This window comes from Bos javanicus, chromosome 16 (genome assembly GCF_032452875.1).
Source record: "Bos javanicus breed banteng chromosome 16, ARS-OSU_banteng_1.0, whole genome shotgun sequence".
NCBI lineage: Eukaryota > Metazoa > Chordata > Mammalia > Artiodactyla > Bovidae > Bos > Bos javanicus.
Window position 1 is genome coordinate 68,720,325 of NC_083883.1, and position 21,092 is coordinate 68,741,416.

The window sequence follows — 21,092 nt, forward strand, 5'->3', positions numbered from 1 at the left end:
CTTTCTAAAGAGCGTGTCTTACAGGAAACTTTGCCACATGTTTGTGGTAATACTGCTTGTAGTAGTTAAAAAAATGGACATAACACCAATACTTATGGATACATATATTGTGCAATAATCACATAATGAAAATGCCTCAGAGTAGTGAAGATATTTGAATTTGTTCTACTTATAAACACAAATGAATCCTCAAAAAAAGTTCAATGGAAAAAGTGATTTGTAGAATACACCTGGTTGATAGCATTTACACAAAATATTAAAAACCTATAAAATGACTCTATATTATTTAGACCTAAATGTATAATGTAAAATTATAAATAAGTACATCAGAAAAAGAAAGAGCAAGTTTAAGGTAGGGGTTACCTGTGAGGAACAGAAGAGGAGATAAAACTGAGGAGTGTCCCTTGGATGTTGCTGTGATAAGATACAGTAGCATCATTTTATAGTTTCATTTCAGATCCCATCCTAGGAAACGGCTGAGGGAAGAAGTGAGAATATATCAGTGTAGTTACGGGGGCTTGTGGGAGCTGGATGATGTATAACAAGGCTGTAGACTTGAGGACATTAGTTTATTATCTCTGTTTTATACGCAGTTCATCCCCAGACCTCCGGTTTAGTATGGCTCTGTGTGACCAGGAGAAAGCTTTCAGACAACAGAGAAAGGAAAACATAAAGGAAAACATGAAGAAACTGCTGGGTCCAAAGAATAGTGAAGGCTTGCATTCTACACGTGATGTGAGTTGGAAATTTTTCAAAATGTTTTTGCAATTTAATAACAATTTTGTTTGTGCTCTCTCTCAAATTCCTCTCAAATGTGAAGACATTGAGACTGAGTATTATTTCTTTATCTTTCTAAGGTGAGGTGAGTATTTCATAAATGGAAACTCTTTGAGGAAGATAATCACAAGGACTGCCCATATTTCATAGTATTTATCAGATGTAATTTTTAAAAGAAGCATAGGCATACTGATGCACAAACAAGATGTTCATTTCATTTGTAGGAAAAGTTTAACCTGTAAACGGGTCATTGAATTCATTTTAATACAAACTAAGATTAAATAATTGTGGAAATTGTCATTACTGAACCAGAACAAAATGTTATAAATCTTAATGACAACAATAAACAAAATTTTTTTTCTTAAAAGACATGAATAGGGGAGATAAAAGGAAATGTTTCAAATTATTACTATTTCATAGCAGGGAGTGAAAAGATATCCAAAGTTGGCCAGGTAGTTAAAACAATGATCTCCACATGTGAATATTTTTCATGATTCTAATTATAGAGAGATGTGAAAATTTAAAAAGTTTGTCAACGAATATTGAAAGTACAATCCTTCAATTGTACTTTAACTCCTTTTTCTTCCCTTAAATTCCAGCAAAGTAAATGCCATTTATTTTATTCAGTAACATATTATATAATCCAGTTTTTGTCTGCTTATCTACTTATCCCTTCTCTGATTTATGTATGTAAGTATGTATGTATGTATGTATGTATCTACGTGCCTACCTACCTATCTACCTATCCATCCGTCCATCCACCCATCCATCCATCTATTGGTCTATTCTTCTTTATGAAATCTAAAAATAAATTCTTGCCATGGTTAATAATTCTGTATTATATATTTTAAAGTTGCTAAGGGTAGATATTAAAAGTTTTTATCACAAGAAAAAATTTTATGACTATGTATAGGGATGAATATTAGCTAGACTTATTGTGGTGATAATTTCACAATATATACAAATAACAAATCATTATGTTGTACACCTAAAGCAGTTATAAGATATGTCAATCATACCTCAATGAAACAACATTTAAAAAAGTGCCGTAGTGATGCTCATCAAATGATGATAATGGAATTTCTTCTTAATGGCATATCAGGTAATAGTTTTTACTTATTGCATTGAGCTTTTCTGTTAATTGAATATTTTAGATGAATATAATTTACTTTTAGAAAGATATTAAATGCATGAAAGTGGAAGTCGCTCAGTTGTGTCTGACTCTTTGAGACCCCATGGACTGTATAGTCCATGGAATTCTCCAGGCCAGAACACTGGAGAGGGTAGCCTTTCCCTTCTCCAGCAGATCTTCCCAACCCAGGGATCGAACCCAGGTCTCCTGCATTGCAGGTGGATTCTTTACCAGCTGAAACACAAGGGAAGCCCAAGAATATTGGAGTGAGTAGCTTTTTCCTTCTCCAGGGGACCTTCTTGACCCAGGAATCGAACTGGGGTTTCCTGCATTGCAGGCGGATTCTTTACCAACTGAGCTATTAGGAAAGCCCCTATTAAATGCATAAGTCAATATATATCTATAAGCATGCATAGTTATCCCCATGCACGTACTCACAGACCAGGGATTCAAGATTATTGTAAATTAAGGACCAAATGCAATTGGAAATGAGAGAGAAATTCTGAGTAAGGGGACCAGAAGTGTACCTGTTCCATATGTGATAACAGAGTATCTACCTGTGTTTCTAGGTGAATATCGGGGTCAAAAGCTGGTCTGCTGATGCTGAAATGGCTTTGCTATGATAGGAGCAAACTATAAGATAAGATGTTGCTGATGGGGAGTTTTTGCTAAAAGGAAGCTTGGAGGAGGAGCACAACCTCCATGGATATTTCTATTTAAGAAAAAATGAGAGAATTCTCTTCAGTCCTTCATCTCGTGGTTGTCTATTGTCTCAGTTAGCGTGATGTCCCTGGTGGCTCAGACGGTAGAGCATCTGCCTACAATGTGGGAGACCTGGGTTCGATCCCTGGGTTGGGCAGATCCCCTGGAGAAGGAAATGGCAACCCACTTCAGCATTCTTGCCTGGGAAATCCCACAGATGGAGGAGCCTAGTAGGCTATAGTCTGTGGGGTTGCAAAGAGTCAGACACAACTGAGTGACTTCACTTTTTTCCCTTTTCATTGTCTCAGTGAATAAGTCCTTGAAGACACATCCTTGACTACATATTACTCAGGAGTTTCTGGTTTCCTGGGATGTCTTTATGATTTTGTTTTCTGCCTTTCTTCAGCAGTTCCACACCTTCTTTTTGTCCCCCGCCTTGTCCCACACTGTTATATCCTTGGAGCAGAGAAATGATATTTCAAGTTAGTTTTCATTTCTGCCATTTGTCATTTGTTGAGACATTGTGCTAGGAAATGAAGGTGAACAAAGCTGAAATGGTTAATACCAAACAGTCACTTTCCTTGGCGAGGTTTAAAGCCTCGCTGGGGAGAAAGACATTTAAGCAGAAAAAAAGTGATGGAAATGGGTCCCGCTGTTAATTCATGGCTCTCAGCTTCATTTGCGAGACCCTTTCTGGCTGTCTCAGTGCTTCCTCACCTTGCTGCTTTCCATTTATTTGCAAATGGAATGAGATTGTTTCTTATTCCCAGCTGCTTATCCACCCTCTGGCTTCCTCACAACGGATAGACTAGCCTGCTAATCTGGGAAATTAAAGTCATGAGATGATAAATCTTTCATTTCTTGCCAGAGGACTGACATATTCCATAGCCCGGGTTTAGCCTTTGCCACTTCCCTCTGAGTTCAGTAGAAGAAACCACACCTTTTCTTTCCAATTCAGTCACCTCACACCACCGATAGGGATGGCAAACCCCGATTAGGAATCCCAACATAGCGACTTTCCAGTCTTCGCAGGACCACTCCCCGCCTCTGTTGTCGGCCTCGACCTCTCCGTGAACTTTTCCTATAAAAACATAATCATGCTCTAAACTCTGATACATTTAGAAAAAAAAAAAAAAAAACAGAACCAGAAAAATCCCCTGGAATGGACATTCCCTTCTCTTTTCCGCTCTGCTTCTCTCCTTATCGTCACAAACTTTTTCACAGTTTCCTACACAGTCTCATTCTACTTCCTTGCTTTCCTCAGGCGTCTGCCCTCATGATTCTCCTGCAGCTGCTCCACTTGTCCCCAGTACCAAGGAACACATGCAAAAGGATCTTCTGGCTCTGTCTTAAACCTAATTCGATAGCTGCAAATGACTCATGTTTTCTGCTATTTGAAACAATCACTCTCCTTCACTTACTATCTTCTCTCTTTTATAAAAATTAGTGTTTTGTCAGAGCATAGATGCTTTACAACGTTGTGTTAGTTTTTACTGTACAGCAAAATGAATCAGCCATACATACACATCTACCCCCTCCTTTTGGGCTTCCTTCCCATTCAAGTCACCACAGTGCATTAAGTAGAGTTCCCTCTGCTATTTGGGCTTCCCTGGTGGCTCAGATGGTAAAGAATCTGCCTGCCATGCAGGAGACCCTGGTTCCGTTCAGTAAGTTCTCATTAGTTACCTATTTTATACGTAGTATCAATAGGGTCTGTGTGTCAATGCCAGTCTCCCAAGTGTTCTCACCCTTTCTCCCCTTGGCATCAATATGTCTACTGTCTTCTCTTTATTTTCATCATGCCTATTTGGTTCCCTTTACCAGATCTTCTTCCTCTGCGCATTATTTATGAGTTCTTCAAGACTCCGTGCCAAGCCCCTTTTCTCTTCATTCTGCACACTTAAGAATTTTCTCTGTCTTCCATGTGTCACCCAACACCTTTGGGCTGAGATGGTGTTGTTTCTCAGTGACTTAGAACCTTCATGTTTCTCAGTGACTTAGAACCTCCCTTGTGATCTTCAGACCTGAATATTGGTACCTCCTTTTACTGATTCATTCACTTGTATTCTTCACATCTCACACTCAGCATATTTGAATCCGAACATCAAATCCTCTCCTTTTTATAGTTCTGCTGATGCTTGTCCTCCTCCTTTCCATTTTTTGTTCACACTGAAGTCTCAGCGATCTTTCCAAAACACAAATCTGATTTTATCAAGCTCAAGCCTAAAATCCTTCTCTTGCTCTTAGGACTGGCCTCAAAGCATCTTTCCAGCTTCACATGTTGCTGTGCGTGCCAAGTCACTTCAGTCGTGTCTACCTCTTTGCAACCCTGTGAACTGTAGCTCACCGGGCTCCTCTGTCCATGGGATTTCCCAGGCAAGAATCCTGGAGTGGGTTGCTGTGCCTTCCTCCAGGGGATCTTCCCAATCCAGGATCTAACCTGTGTGTCTTATGTCTCCTGCATTGGCAGGTGGCTTCTTTACCACTAGCGCCACCTGTGAAGTAAAGCATACAGCCAAGTGTGGACTTTGCTGCTGATCTAGGTGGTTAGACACCCACGTGCTGCTAGTTCATCCCAAATCCCCTCCAGCCCCTCCACCGAGTACCTCTTGGCTCCAAATCTCCAAGAACCCTTTCCCAGTTTGCATTCTCGTGTGAACACTGTTGCTTCTGTCTGCCCCCATCCCCTCTCCCTCCATCCCATCCCCTTTTCAGTGAACTTACAGCCTCTCATTCTTGAATCAGAACACGTGAGACTCAAGCAATCTTTGTCATTCGCTCCTCCATCCTTCTGTCTCTCCCCCTGGGTCCAAGTTAGGTCTCTCAGTCATGTTCTTTTATAGCACAGGTATGTACATTATCTTCTCTGGATTTCCTGCAATTGAACTTTTAAAATACTTGTACAAATATTCATTTAATGTCTGTTTTTTTTCCATTAGAATATAATTTTCATGAGGAGCAGAGCAGTGTCTGTGTTATTCACCTTTATATGCCCAGCACCAGCTCACTTCCTAGCTTGCAGTAGACCCTCAGTAAACGTGGTGTTGTAATTAAAACAGGAAGGAAAGGGGCAAGGCACAACCTTTAAAAGAATGACATAGCCATAAGGTACGACAAAAAAGAACCAACTAGGTTCAAGGTAGTCACATACTCGACTTCCAGCGGACCTTGAGCCTTATTATACGCTCATTATAATAGTTAACTAAATGATACACCCACCAGCGCCATGACAGTTCTGAGGCTAACCATCAGAGGCCAAAAAGTGAACCATGGCATCATTCCTGGAAATCTCTGCCCCTTCCCGCAGATAATTGGAATATTCCTCCCACTGATTAGGCTGATTACTCAGCCCTTAAAACTAACTGCACGATTTTTCAGTGCTCTCTAGCTTTCTGAGATGGCTCATACTTGGTGGAGTGTATTTTTCTCTAAATAAATCCACTTCCGACCTATCAGTTTGTCTCTTGCTGATTTCTTTCACAGTGAGACATCAAGAACCTCAAATTCATCAGGAACAGTAAGAGTCAGGGCACAAATGTGGGCAGTGGTTTGGCATTTCAGCCAGGAGATGGGTTCACTAGAGAGAGAGAGCAGGGGCTCATAACTGAGGAATATTTGATCAGGTTATTGGGGAGGAGGGGGTTTCTCAGGTGGTCCTATTGGTGAAGAACCCGCCTTCTGAGGCAGGAGCTTCAGGAGATGCGGGTTCAATCCCTGGGTTGGGAAGATTCCCTGGAGAAGGGAATGGCAGCCCACTCCAGTATTCTTGCCTGGAGAATCCCATGGAGAGAGGTACAGTCCAACTCTCACAGAGTCAGACGCGACTGAGTGACTAACACAGACTGGGGAGGAGACAGGTTTGGATGAAAAGATTGCAGTTTGAAGGGTTGAATTGAAAGTCTATGGGGCATGTTGCCACAAAAGTCCAGTGGCCTTTGGTCACAGGTTTTCCTTTTCAAAAGGAAAGTTGCTGCCTCATCTCCTAGGCACTCCTGTTGTGAAAAGGAGTCTTTCTGGGAAAGTGAAATTTGGCATACTATTCATACATATTGACTTTTCTGCAGCAGATGGAGAATGAAGTAATTATGCTTTTCTCTGGGCTAGTCTTCAAAAATATTAAACTCATGTTTTTGGTAGTCATTCCTAGAATTAAAACTTTTGATGTTTTAGTTGAGACTTTTTGGCAGAAATCATCCACTTAGATGTATTCAGCACCACCCATTCCCATAACACAAGTATCATTTTCCTATTTTGTGTTTCTCCCTGGCCAAGGGCCTCTTAAGCTCCCATTTCCCTTGCTCCCTGCCAAGATCTTCACCTTCGATTCAGTACTGGCTAGGTGGCCTCCTGAAGGTAAAAGGAGCAGACTGCTATAGCAGTTTGTCTAAGACAGAATAGTCCTACTCAATATTGATGCAGAGATGGTGCCTGTCTTGTTCCCAGTTTTCAACAAATATTTCGCAGCATCCAGTTTAGGACACCAATGTCGACTTAAAATGTAGAATGCATTTTGGCAGAAGGAATTTGGGTCCCTTGCTTCTTCCCTGTGTTTCACTTGTGAAATAGAGATGATGTCTCTTATTCAACTAAAAGGATGAGTATAAAGTCTTATAAAGCAGCGCAAAGAATGTGTAAGGCACATCTTGATTACTTAATACTGTAGTAGCACTTAATACAATAGTAGCTATTAAACCAATATGTGGGTATTGCTGTTACATAACACTCCAGGGCAATGTCAAATTCAATAAAACCTTAGCTTTCCTACTTGGATAATGCTGTGTTTATTCGTGCAGTCATGTCTGACTCTTTGCAAGTCCATGGACAGTAGCCAACCAAGCTCCTCTGTCCATGGGATTTTCCAGGCAAGAATACTGGAGTAAGTTGCCATTTCCTTCTCCAGGGGATCTTCCCAACCCAGGGATCAAACCTGGGTCTCCCACATTGTAGGCAGATGCTTTACCATCTGAGCCACCAGGGAAGGCCTGATGAATATAATTCCTCCATAAATAAAAAGGGCTGAGGTCTTTCCTGTGAGTAAGATCTGTGACACTTTGTGTGTGGGAATTTTTGTCATATTTGGATTATTTAAAGGCCAATTCTTTTAAATGTTCTTGTACTTAATACAATAGTACCTATTAAACCAATATGTGGGTATTGTTGTTATGTAACACCCCAGGGCAATGTCAAAGTCAATAAAAACTTAGCTTTCCTACTTGGATAATGCTGTGTTTATTCATACAGTTGTGTCTGACTCTTTGCGTGTCCATGGACTGTAGCCCGCTGGGCTCATCTGTCCGTGGAGATTCTCCAGGAAAGAATATTGGAGTGTGTTACCATGCCCTCCTCCAGGGGATCTTCCCAACCCAGGGATTGAACCTGCATTGCAGGCGGATTCTTTAATATCCGAGCCACTTGAATAAGTCAAATAGTTAATGTTTCGAGTAACCCAAGAGTTTCTTCTCCTCAGCACTAAGACTTAAAAAAAACAATTATCCTTGATAATAAAAAGTTCTAAAATGTATTGATTTTAGTCATTTGGATGAAAAGTTTCTAAAAAGCATAACTCTTTGTCCAGACTGAATTGGTTTAAATGCTCTCACGTCTGCAGCCATTGCGATCAGCTGCCATTTCTCCAGGCTTTATGTATTCCCCAAAAGTAATTTCTTCAAATCATCCCTTTCTCTTTCAAGTTTGTTTTTGTGGAATTAAAATCTGGTAAGTGAGCTTGTTATTGGAACAGTGTCTCTGATGAATATAATTCCTCCATAAATAAAAAGAGCTGAGGTCTTTCCTGTGAGTAAGATCTGTGACACCGTGTGTGGGAATTTTTGTCATATTTGGATTATTTAAAGGCCAGTTCTTTTAAATGTTCTTGTTCCAAAATAGCTTTTAATCAGATGAAGTTTCCAGATTAGGGTCTCTTATTTGAAGAGAAATGCTACTTAACAGTTTTCATGTCCCTACATAACTGACTATAAAGAGAGCAAGAACTGGTTAGGGGACTCAGATTTGAAATTAATATAGCAGAGAAATGAGAGAAGGAAATTTTGCTCCAACTTTTATGGAAGAATAAAGATGGAAATGTTTCTTCTCAAGGCAGAGTATAAGGAATACACAGACAGATAGCTTTGTATGAAAATAGGAGTATAAGTAATCCTTAAGTAATACATTCTGTTATCTAGACTACTATTATGTACTTAAGTTTGTCAGATAAATTAAGTGAAAAACTAGAGAAAGAAGAGACTGTGTAGTGACAGAGGGGGAGAAAAAGCCAAATAATTTCAAAGAAGGAGGTAATAAAAATCAATCTTAGGTTTTCAATAAGAATTTTTATTTCTTTGTTTATTCGATTTCCTTCATTAACAATATTCTTCCTCTCGCTTCCATCTTCATTATGACAATAGCACTTTCCTGTGTCAATTCTTATTCCTTTTAGTCATAAACATGGTTGGACAATCAGTTGGAACTCCCCTTAGCTAGTTTTGAATGGGCTCCAAAACAAGAGAAAGCTCTACAATAGGACTCAGTTAAGTTGTGAGCTGCTCTGCCCCAGGGGCCATCTGACCATTCAGATCTGTTGCTGCTTGAAGTGTGTGTGGCAGACAGGAATGCTCTTTGCAGGCCGGGGTAGGTACTTGTAGATGGGTTGCAGCACAGGCACCCTGGGTACAAGACCTTGCCATCCTCTTTAATTAACTATTATCCTTCGGAAAAGTAGCTTTTGGCCTACTTACTGGGCCTTAGTAGAGATTACATGCTTAACTATAGGTGACCAAGTTATCATGTGACCTCAGCTGACTCATGTTATCTGATCTACCCAGCCATAAAGTTGGGTTTGCACAGATGCACTCCATCATACTATGGAAGTTTTATATATGAAATCAGGCTGACCAGGCCCTGAAGATACACATAAATTCCATTAAGAAGTGGCCCAATTGCCCATGTGTCCCACTTTTGTTACCCTAACCTCTCTTTCCATCCTGCATCCAGAGCCTCATAAGGGAGTCAGTTGACAAGAGGAAAGAACACTTATTTCTTGTCACAGGTGATTTTGCACAATGTTTCAGTACCACCTGAAAGAGGACAGCTGTAGGACCCCAGTCCCTTTCTGGGATACCCTTGAAGGAAAGTTGTGAAGGGAAATCTTCCCAGAGGGCAGAGTTATAAGAGGCACCTAGTCTTTCATTTTGCTTGGGTGGGGAAATGGCCGGACATGAAATTATATACTGATACATGGCCTGTGGCCAATTCTTGGGCTGCTTGGTTAGGGACTTTAAAAGAACACAGTTAGAAAACTGATGACAAAAAAGGAAAAGATTGTACAGGAGGTGTATGAATTGATCTTTCTTCTGGATGGAAAATAGCTGTGTCCTAGGTCTATGCCCACCAAAGAGTGGCCTTAGCAGAGAAGGATTTTATTAATGAAGTATGTAAGATCAACCGTTCTGTGGATACCAGTCAGTTTCTTTCACAAGTCACCCCTGTCATCACCCAGTAAGATCATGAAAAAAGTGGCCATCATGGCAGGGATGGAGGTTATGCTTGGATTCAGCAGTGTGGACTTCCATCTGCCAAGGCTGAACTAGCTACAGCAGCTGCTAAGTTCTCAGTTGGCCAGCAGCAGAGACCAACACTGAGTCCCCAGCATGGCATCATTCCTGTGGGTCGTCAGTGGCAGATTGATTACACCAGACTGCTGCCATCACAGAAAGAGCAATGTTTTGTGTTTACCTGAATAAACACTTACTCTGGATTCAAATTTGCCTTCCCTGTACTCAAGAATTTTGCCAAAACTTCCATCTGTAGACACACAAAATGCCTTATTTAGTGTCATAATATTCCATACAGCATTGCTTCTGATCAAGGAAATCGCCTCTCAGCAAATGAAGTATGGCAATGAACCACGTCACGGAATTTACCTGCTTTATCATCTTCTCCACCGTCATGAAGTAGCTAGTTTGATGGAATGGTAGAATACCTTTTGAAGACTCAGTTATAGTGCCAGCTCAGTGACAGTACCTTGAAGACCTGGAATATGGTTTTCTGGGAGGTTTAAATCCTCTGAATCAGCATCCAGAATTGGTGCTATTTATCCCCAGGATTCATGACTCCAAGAGTGGAAGTGGTTGGACTCGCGATTACCCCTAGTGACCCACTGGCAAAATATTTGTTTCCTGTCTGCATGACCTTATACTCTTCTGACTTAGAGGTCTTAATTCTGAGGAAGGGATGCTTCTACCGAAAGTGCAACAGTGATTCCTCTGAAGTATAATTTAAGACTGCTTCCTGACCTTTGTGGGCGCCTCTTTACTCAGTAGGTAAAGAAGGGAACTACTATCCTGGTGGGGGTGATTGATCCCTGACTATTAAAGAGGGATTGAACTCCAGGAGTTGGTGATGGACAGGGATGCCTGGCGTGCTGTGATTCATGGGGATCACAAAGAGTGGGACACGACTGAGCGACTGAACTGAACTGAACTGATGATGTGGTAAGGAAGAGTATATCTGAGATACAAGAGATCCTCTGTGGTGTCCGTCTGTTAGTATTACAATGCCCTGAGTTACATCAATGGAAAACTCTAAGAACCCAATCCAGGAAGGACTGCTAATGACCCAGAACTTTCCAAAATGAAGGTTAGATCACCCACCAGCTGAGGTGCTAGTTGAAGGCAAAGACAATACAGAATGGATAGTAATAGGAGGTAGTTATAAATACCAGATGCCTGAAATGAGATTGTATTTGCCATGAATATTTCTTCCTTAATTTATTATGAATGTGTATATGTGCATGCACACACAGAATTGTAAAAACAGTTTCATATTTAAGTTATGAGGTATCAAGGAGAAGAATAAGCATATCTAAGGACTTTGCATTCTTTTCTGGGGAAAGGATTAGTGCATTTCCATTTGCACACAGGATATCTATATCATGTTAGGTAGGAGTATGACCTTGTTGTCTTTATTTGGAGATTAAGTATGGTTAAAAGGATGCATATAGCTGCTGAGTTGAGAAGGGGTGGACTTGTGATAGTCAATTTTCATCAGTGTGGAGGATGTTTTTTTATTTGATTAGTATTTATTTATGTATTTGGCTGCAGGTATGACTTGTAGCACATGGGATCTTTAGTTGCTGTATAAGAATTCTTGGTCACAGCATGTGGGAACTAGTTCCCTGATCAGGTATCAAACCTGAGCCCCCTGCATTGGGAGCATGAAGTCTTAGCCACTGGACCACCAGGGAAGTCCCTTGATTGATCTTTAAGTCAGTGAAATTTGAATAATCAAGTTGTCATCTATAATGTGGGTGGGCCCCATCCAATCAGTTGAAGGCCTAAATAGAACAAAAGGATCAACCTTACCAAGCAAGAGAGAATTCTCCAACAGACTTGGGCTTCACCTGAGTCATCAGCTCTCTTGGTTCCTTACCTATTGGCATTTGGACTACAACTGCAAATCTGGACTTGTCATTCTTCATAATTGTGCGAGTCGCTTTCATACATAGATAGATAGATTACCTTCTTACCTACCTACCTACAACTGGTTCCGTTTCTTTGGAGAACTCTGACTAATACAGGAACCAAGAAGGCAAAAGTCTTATATAAATTGTTGGAACTTAAAATCTATTAAAACATAAAAAAAAATCTTTGAGCATTTTCAAATTTTATTTTGCAAAGGAGGAAATTAATAATATCCGCAAGCCAATGCATGAGAATAATTTAATCAAAACACAGGGATTCTGGTAAATAAAATTCATTTCCTGTAATCGTATGACAGAAGTATGAGAAATATTCATTGATACCATTTATACACAAATATCGGTGCAATGAAGTCTAAATATAACCTAAAACCTCACAGCAACTTTTATTTGTTTCATTTTTTTAGACTTAGAGCCAGGACTAACATCTGCACCTTATAAGTCCCCCATTATTCTTTGCAAGTTATTTCAGAATGACTACCACTATTAAAACATCCAAAGTTAGTCTTTATTCGTTACATAAAATTGTGCTGGCATCTGAAGTGATGCATAAGTCTGAAATGTAACTTAGGGAATTCCCTGGTGAACTGTGTGCTTTCACTGTTGAGGGTGCAGGTTCAATCCCTGGTCAGAAAGATCCCAGCAGCAATGAGCCACGGCAAAAAAAAAAAAAAAAAAAAGAAAGTAATTTAGCTAAATACCAAATGGTTTCTCTCAACAAGGATTACTCTTTTCTTTTTGAATAATGGGGAAAAGGAAAGAGCATGAATTATGTGTCCTTGACTCTGCATCTCACATTCTGATTATCAGCAATATGGATGCAGATATGGTATAATGTGTGCACTTAAGTACCTCCTCATTTGAGACATGAAAATAATAATAATCTCCTTTTGAGGAGGTTTCCTAGGTGGCACAGTTGGTAAAGAATCCGGCTGCCAGTGTAGGAGCTACAAGAGACACAAGTTTGATATTTGAATCAGCAAGATCTCCTGGAGTAGGAAATGGCAACCCACTCCAGTATTCTTGCCTGGAGAATTTCATGGACAGAGGAGCCTGGTGGGCTACATACAGTCCATGGGTTGTAAAGACTCAGACACAACTGAGCACACACACACACAAGATTAAATGAAATAAATTTTATTCATAAGTCTAAATTTCCTTTCTATTTATAGTTAATAAAATTTTTAATTTTATATTTTAAAAATGCATATTCTGTATGACTTATGGAATCCAGAATGTACCAGTAGCAAAAATTTTATTAATCCTACCCCCAAATTTTTTCAAAGAGGATTTCCTTTGCTAAGGTCCCTGTAGTTATGGGGGATTATTTCCGGTGGAGCACAGTGAATTTAAAACTTCAGAATCTGACAAACCCAGCTTTAAATCCACAGGACACTTCTGGCTTTATGACAGTGGAAAAGTGATGTTTCTTGTGTTTCAATGCCTTTATCTTTAAAATGGCAATAAGATATATCTCATAGAATTGCAAAAATTAAATGATGCACAAAACATAGTAATTCATGTACAATAAATAAAGTTGTAAATTGTAATCTGTACAGTTCAATTATTTCATTATTTAATTTTTATACACAAATAATATGGCATTTTCTTTCAAATGATAGCAATCCAAATTTCTGACCTGAAAACCTCTTTAGGGTTACTGTAAAGCAATGATGAAAACTGAGTTACATGAGTCCCAGTTTAATAAGTGGCTGTTTTCAGAAAATTCCTAACATAAGATTGTCATCCATAAGTATGTGTTGGGCTCCTGGCATGTGAAGAAGGGCATCTGGGGAATTGTTTTCTTAGGATTAAAGAGGTTTACATTCAATTTTCCAACTTCTCTTATGAAATTTCTCTTTGAACAATATTGTAGGTTTTGTATTATATGTTGAAATGAAATAGTGTTACCTGTTATTTTACTCTGAACTACCTTATTTGTATTGGGCTTAATGTTATTTTCAATAACACAGTGTTGCCAAGTAACCAAATCAACAGACTTAAAAGCCCCCACATAATTTTTGAATGTAAATAGTCTTCCTCCTTCTAAAATATCAACGCTGACATTTTTTTCCCTTTAAAGTCTTTCATAATCTTTTTTTCCTAGCTCCCTAGTATAGTCCTACTACTAAGACTGATCTTTTCATCTCAGAATCACATACCTTTTCTTATTTGTGGCTATTCTAGTGAAGTCACTCAGTCTTGTCCAACTCTTTGCAACCCCATGGATTATAGCCTACCAGGCTTCTCCATCCATGGGATTTTCCAGGCAAGAGTACTGGAGTGGGTTGCCATTTCCTTCTCCAGGGGATCTTCCTGACCCAGGGATTAAACCCAGGTCTCCCACATTGCAGGTAGACGCTTTACTGTCTGAGCCACCAGGGAAGTTATCTAGTGTTTGGCACATAGTAACAGTAAATCATTTTATTATTATCATTATTATTATAGTACCCATAAACTCAGCCCTTCATTCAAGGCCTAACTCAAATCCCTTCTCCTAATTTCTAACTGGCATCCTTACAACTACTCTTAATACTGTATTATACTCCATTCACCCACTTTATAACCCACTTTAGTTTCCTATCTTAGCTTTCATCCCTCTCCATGTAAGTTTTTCAGAACTTATATATTCTACTTTATTTACAATTTAAAAACTATGTTTCAGAGCATTCTGCTCATCTAAGTATACACAGGTTCAAAGCCATTTCAATTGCTTCATTGCACTGTGTTTTCATGAATGAGGGCTTCAATTGGCTTGAAATTTGATAGCCACCAAGTAGTGCAGAAGAGCCCTGGATTAGGAAATCCGTTCTGGTTGTCGTGCCATTCACTGTTCTACCCCCAGTAAGACCTAACCCCTATAGACTTCCCTTTCTATATGTAAGAATTCTATAACTTTTTGGTCCTTTTAGTTCTCAAAAAATGGTGTCACGAATATCTATATTTATCCCACTGGTGAGTGAACACCCAAGCTTTAGGATTTAAGTGCTTGAAACTCAATGCAGGTTATTCTCATATGTGTTTTTATTTTTTTAATTTTTTTGGTTAAAAATACTTTATTACTAAGTAATTGCAAACCATCATCTGAGCCTTCAGCAAAGCATAACCTTTTTTTTTTTAAATTTAATTTTATTTTTAAACTTTACATAATTGTATTAGTTTTGCCAAATATCAAAATGAATCCGCCACAGGTATACATGTGTTTTTAAATTCAAACTGTTGCTATATCTAATATCATATAGTCTCTGGAAAATTCCATTTTACATTCATGAGAAAATGAGATTGAAAGAAGGAAAGTAAGATCTTCTTGTTATTGTGAAAGGACTTTTGACTTTGTGGGCCCCCTGAAAGCTATGCACACGTGAGATAAGGCATGGTATGAGGGCCGAGGGTATGACTCTTGACTCAACCATGCTACTTATTGGTTGCATGACTCTACACAAGTTTTCCAAATAAACGCTCTTGTATTTCAGTCATGTTACAGACAGTCTATGCCTCTCTGTTTCGCTGCAAGTACTCTTCATTGGCCTATGCTGTTCCCATTCCCCAGAACAGCCTTCTCCCTTGTCTTTATCCCTCCCTATGGAATAATTTTGCATCTTTAGCATCAAGCTCAGGTTTCTTTGTCTGTGAAGCTTTCTCCACCACTCCAGTCCTTCTGATTGGAACTGACCACACCTTCTGGACCTGATGTGCTGCCAGCCTGACTTTAAGGCATGCTGCCACACTGAGTGTATGACTCTTGACTCAACTCTGCTACTTATTGGTTGCATGACTCTTAACACAAGTTTTCAAGGCGTGGGTTTCCTCACTTGTAAAATAGAAATCTCATAGGGATTTCGTGAGGATTAAATAAGGCAATGTCTACAAAATGTTGAGAACAATTCCAACCAGATAATAAGAGCTCAATGAATGTCATCTATTCCTTTTTTTGTTGTTCTTGTCATAATTACTATTACATTTCTGCCTCACTTAAATTAATCGTATTCCCCAGATCCACTGTGGGGATGCCTGAAACACAAAGGCCACTTAATCAGATTGATGAATGAATTAAAGATGAAGAAATAAATTTTATGTGTCTTTAAGATGATTACGTTCTTTTTGATGGCTTAAATAATAGCATATTTTTTGAAGTGGGTCAGCATAAAGTATCGCTAAGAATTCTGGACCAAGAAGGCAAGGTGCTTACTTAACTATAGATTACCAGCTAATGGATCTTATATAAGTAATAGCATCCTTTCAGAACTTCCATCTGCAAAATGACCAAATACTGTTTTGCTCATTTACAGCAATTTTGAAAGGATCAATTAAAACAAAAAGTACACCCCAAAGCAAGCCCCAAACTGCAGAGAGTCAAGCAAATATAAAGGACTGCTGTTGTTGTTATTATTGTTTTCAAATAGGATTAGGTGGCCATTTTAATAATGTCTGCTTTCTAATAGACATTAATTCTTGATTTTCTTAAACATTATTTTATATTTAACAGTTAGATAATATCAAAATATGAGTGAACTTAAAATCCCTTATTACCAAATGTGGGACATGTCAAATGAAAATGAGCATGACATAGTTTACGATTTTATTTGATAAATAACCCTGTGTTTCATCATTCCAGGTGCCTGTGGTGGCCATACTGGGCTCAGGTGGGGGATTTCGAGCCATGGTAGGATTCTCTGGTGTGATGAAGGCACTGTATGAGTCAGGGATTTTGGACTGTGCTACGTACATTGCTGGTCTTTCTGGATCCACATGGTTAGTATACATTTTACATCTTGGTTTTATCATCCTAAATGCTTGGCATTTATCTACCTGAAACCAGAAAAGAGTGTTTTAAAAGTTGACATTAACTTCAAATTACTGAAATATTCCAGCTTGATGCAGAAATTTGTTTCTCAAAAATATTTTTAAGACAAATTCATACCTATTGATGACTCTCATCATAAGTTTGCTCCCTTTAAAGCCATTTGTGACTTAAAATGTAATAGTTAAACCTAAAACAAAAAATAGATCAATTGAAATAATTCTATAGAAAAACCTCATAAGTGGAATAATGTACTCCACCCATAATTAATTTAATCTTCCTATAATTTACTGATTTGTAATCTCGCAGTGATCATGTCTAAGTCTACATGATTCACTAGGTATTCATTTTCTTCTTTAGGGCAAATAGAGTGAAATGCAGGATACATTAGTATACAGAAGAAGGAAAACAACTTTTGAATGAATAAATGCAATAAATTTCAGTGATTTATATCTGACTAATTATGAAATTAATCCTTTAAATATATCTAAGTTCAACTAAATTTGGATGGAGTTAAGGCATCAGTATGTATAATATTTGTAAATATTTGTGTACTGTAGGTCTGCCTTTTCAAAAATATATTTGTAAAACATTTTCAAAGATGATACTATGTACCTTTTGGTGTGCTTACCTCACACAAGCACATTGAAAATCAAGTGTCTTGCTTAGCTGTCTCAAATAAAAGTATCACCTATTACAGAATGGTTTACAAGGCCTTTTAGTCATTCAGCCTGTGGTAAAACTTATCTTTTATAATATTATATTGTATGTAATTATATAACATAAGTATTATATAAGTATATATTATATAATTATATTATATATTATTATATATTATATAATATATATAGGTATATATTATATAATTACAATATCTATTATATATGTCTGTATTTTAAGATTTCTGTATCTTCTCATCCCGTGAGTTGGCTATGAGCTTCTTCGCTTTTCAAGCAAAGAAAATATGACTCAGAAGTCAAGTGATTTGTCCAAATCATAGCAGAGCCAACATAGAAGCTCAGGGTTTCCACCCCCTATTCTGGATTCTTTCAACTCAACCGTAACCTTCTCTTGTACATCTGTCTATTCTACCTAGAGAGTCACATTTAAAGAATCTATAGTTTCTTAAATATTTTGAACCAGATTCTTTAGCTGAAAAACAGGAACCTAAAACCATGATTGCCATCTATTTTGTCTGTCCCCTCAACATGATTTGTCTCTTTTGAAAGAAGGGTGTAGCCCATCATTATTCCTTCCCTTGAAGGAAAGAGCAGGCACCTGCCTGTTTAATGAGTAATATGAATGTGATGGAAAAACTTGGACCCTTAGATTAACTTCACCTACTCAAGCATTTTATTATTACTCTTCAGATAATTTTATTTATCTAATCATTATTTTTTTTAGATCCCTTTGGTCCAGCACTGACTAATACATTGCAAGAAACTTGTCTTCTTAAAGTCATCTAATAGAGAAAGACCAGACCTTCAGCGGTATTTGCAGGGTGTAATGGTGTATATTTGGGCTTAATTAGAGCTTCAGTCATTGCTTTGGTTATACATTTAGGGACACATCTAAAATACTTTCAGGGTTCTGAATAAAGAATAATCAAGGGAATTTTAAATATTACCACCCAATCATTTAAATATTGTAGGTCACTGTTTTATATGTACAGCATTTCTGCTCTATCCATTAGTGTCTGATTTCCTCAGATTAGCTTTCTTTTATTTATTCTATTTCCTTAAAGGCCATGTACTCCTAAGGCCTTCCCAGATGGCTCAATAGGTAAAGAATCTATCTGCAGTGGAGGAGACACAGGAGATGTGGGTTCCTAGGTTGGGAAGATTCCTCGGAGAAGGGCATGGCAACCCACTCCAGTATTCTTGCCTGGAGAATCCCATGGCCAGAGGAGCCTGGTGGGTTGCAGTCCACAGGGTCACAAAGAGTCAGACATGAATAAAGTAACTGAGCATGCACATGCATGCACTCCTAAAATTCTTACAATCCTTTTTTACCTGGAGACCACATAATTTCCAAATATAATGGTCTTTTGAAGTTATTTTCCTTGACTTTTGCAGGGAGTCTGGGAAGATGAGGTTGGGGGTTGAGACATTTCACACACTGAATTGTCCCTCTTTCAGATCCCACCTAGCTTGCTCCCCGCCATCCTCTCTGATTGCTCTCTCTTCACTGTTGTTTTTTCTGCTTCTACTACTTTTCCCCTTTAAATTAGCTTTTCTCCAGGACTTCCCTTTTGTTCTATTATATTTACGCATCTTCCCTTAGAAATTTCACAACCTTCTGCCACTTCAGTTATTATCATCAGTCATTCCATTTGTAGATCTCCAAAACACCCAAAAAGTTAGTGGGCCAAAAAAAGAAGAAGAAGAAGAAAACAAGTAATAACAGACAGTGCAAAGTAGTCAAGGATGGGGCATGCTTCACAAATAGTGTATATTTTAATAGAGCAAAAATCTGTGAGAAGCTTCGCTTAGAACTGGGTTTAGAGTTTTCATGGATTTAGCAAAAATTAAAGTAGATAAGGTAAATGAAGGGCACCTTTGATCATGAAATTACCAATAAGAAATGAATAGAATATGAAAGGAAAAAAGGTGGGAATGTGAACCTTAATAGGAACCTTTTACTATTTCAAGAAGGGGAATATAGGACCCAGGAAATGTTTTTGTTTTGTTTTCAGAAAATAAGAGACTAGAGTGTTTATGTAGAAGTCTGAGATAAAGGAAATAGTGTAGAGGGATAGATGAATGATAAAGAAACAGATGGATCATGGATAGAAAGATCTGGGCAGAGACAGGATAGGGACAAGATAAACAGCTGTCAACCATGGAGAAGACATACTTCTTGAGACAAAAGAAAAAGTGGTCAGGATGATTCATATTAACAATTTTCTTTTGAAAAGTATAGGTAAGAAGGTAGACAGTTCAAATGAAAGGATTCGGAAAAACTTGGAAAAACAAATTATACTCTTGTGTAAGTTTTTATATTCTGCTGATACATGACCATTCCCTGGCACAAGTTAGGTAATACAGGAATATCTGGAGAAGGCTGGGACCTCCCATAATGTTTTCTGTGAGAGAGCTTTATGAAGAGAACTTTATGTAAGACATATGTAATGTTTTCTGAAGAGAACTTTATGTAAGACAAAAGCTTCTCTTGTAATTGCTGCTACCTCTATAGTAATTATTTCTGAAATGATTTTTGGATGATGGTTGCTATTCATTAAATAGAAGCATTAGCCAACCAGGAGAACTGGCCTGAGTGAACTGGTGACAGTGAGCCAGAGTGCTGTTACTCAGTGAACACAGCGCTCTCCCTCAGCACAGCTGTTCATCTGGAGTATCAAAGGGCTGTTGATTTTTTCCTCCTTTTTTTATTAATAAATTAATTTTTATTGGAGCAGAGTTGCTTTACAATGTTGTGTTAGTTTTGCTGTACAGAAAAGTGAATCACCAATTCGTATACATATATCCCCTCTTTTTATTTTTGGATTTCTTTCCTATTTAGGTCAGCCCTGAGTATTGAGTAGAGTTCCCTGTGCTACACAGTAGGTTCTCATTGGTTATCTATTTTATGCATGCTATCAATAATGTGTGTATGTCAATCCCAATCTCCCGATTTATCCCAACCTTTCCTTCCCTCCCTTGGTGTCTGTATGTTTCCTCTCTACGTCTGTATCTTTATTTCTGGTCTACAAATAAGATCTTCAATACCATTTCTTTAGATTCCACATATATGCATTAATATACGATACTTGTTTTTCTCTTTTTGACTTACTTCACTCTGTGTGACAATCTCCAGGTGGTCCATCCATGTCTCTACAAATGACCCTACAAATGACCCTACAAATGACTCTACAATTTCATTCCTTTTTATAGTTCGAATAATATTCCATTGTATATGTATGCTTCATCTTCTTTACTCATTCCTCTGTTGATGAATATTTAGGTTGCTTCCGTGTCCTGGCTCATTTAGGTTGACTTCCTTGGTGGCTCAGAGGTTTAAGCGTCTGCCTGCAATGCAGGAGACCTTGCAATGGGATCGACCCAGGGTTCGATCCCTGGGTCGGGAAGATCCCCTGGAGAAGGAAATGGCAACCCACTCCAGTATTCTTGCCTGGAGAATCCCATGGATGGAGGAGCCTGGTGGGCTACAGTCCACAGGGTTGCAAAGAGTCGGACACGACTGAG

General features: G+C 38.5%; 1 protein-coding gene across 1 annotated transcript in view; it reads left to right on the top strand.

Annotated features, from left to right (window-relative positions):
• Positions 1–21,092, top strand: part of PLA2G4A (phospholipase A2 group IVA) — a 173,408-nt gene that overhangs the window by 91,580 nt on the left and 60,736 nt on the right. The window contains exons 7-8 of the mRNA XM_061383506.1: positions 594–735; positions 16,702–16,838. Coding sequence (XP_061239490.1) covers positions 594–735; positions 16,702–16,838 — 279 coding nt within the window. The remainder of the gene's footprint in view (positions 1–593; positions 736–16,701; positions 16,839–21,092) is intronic.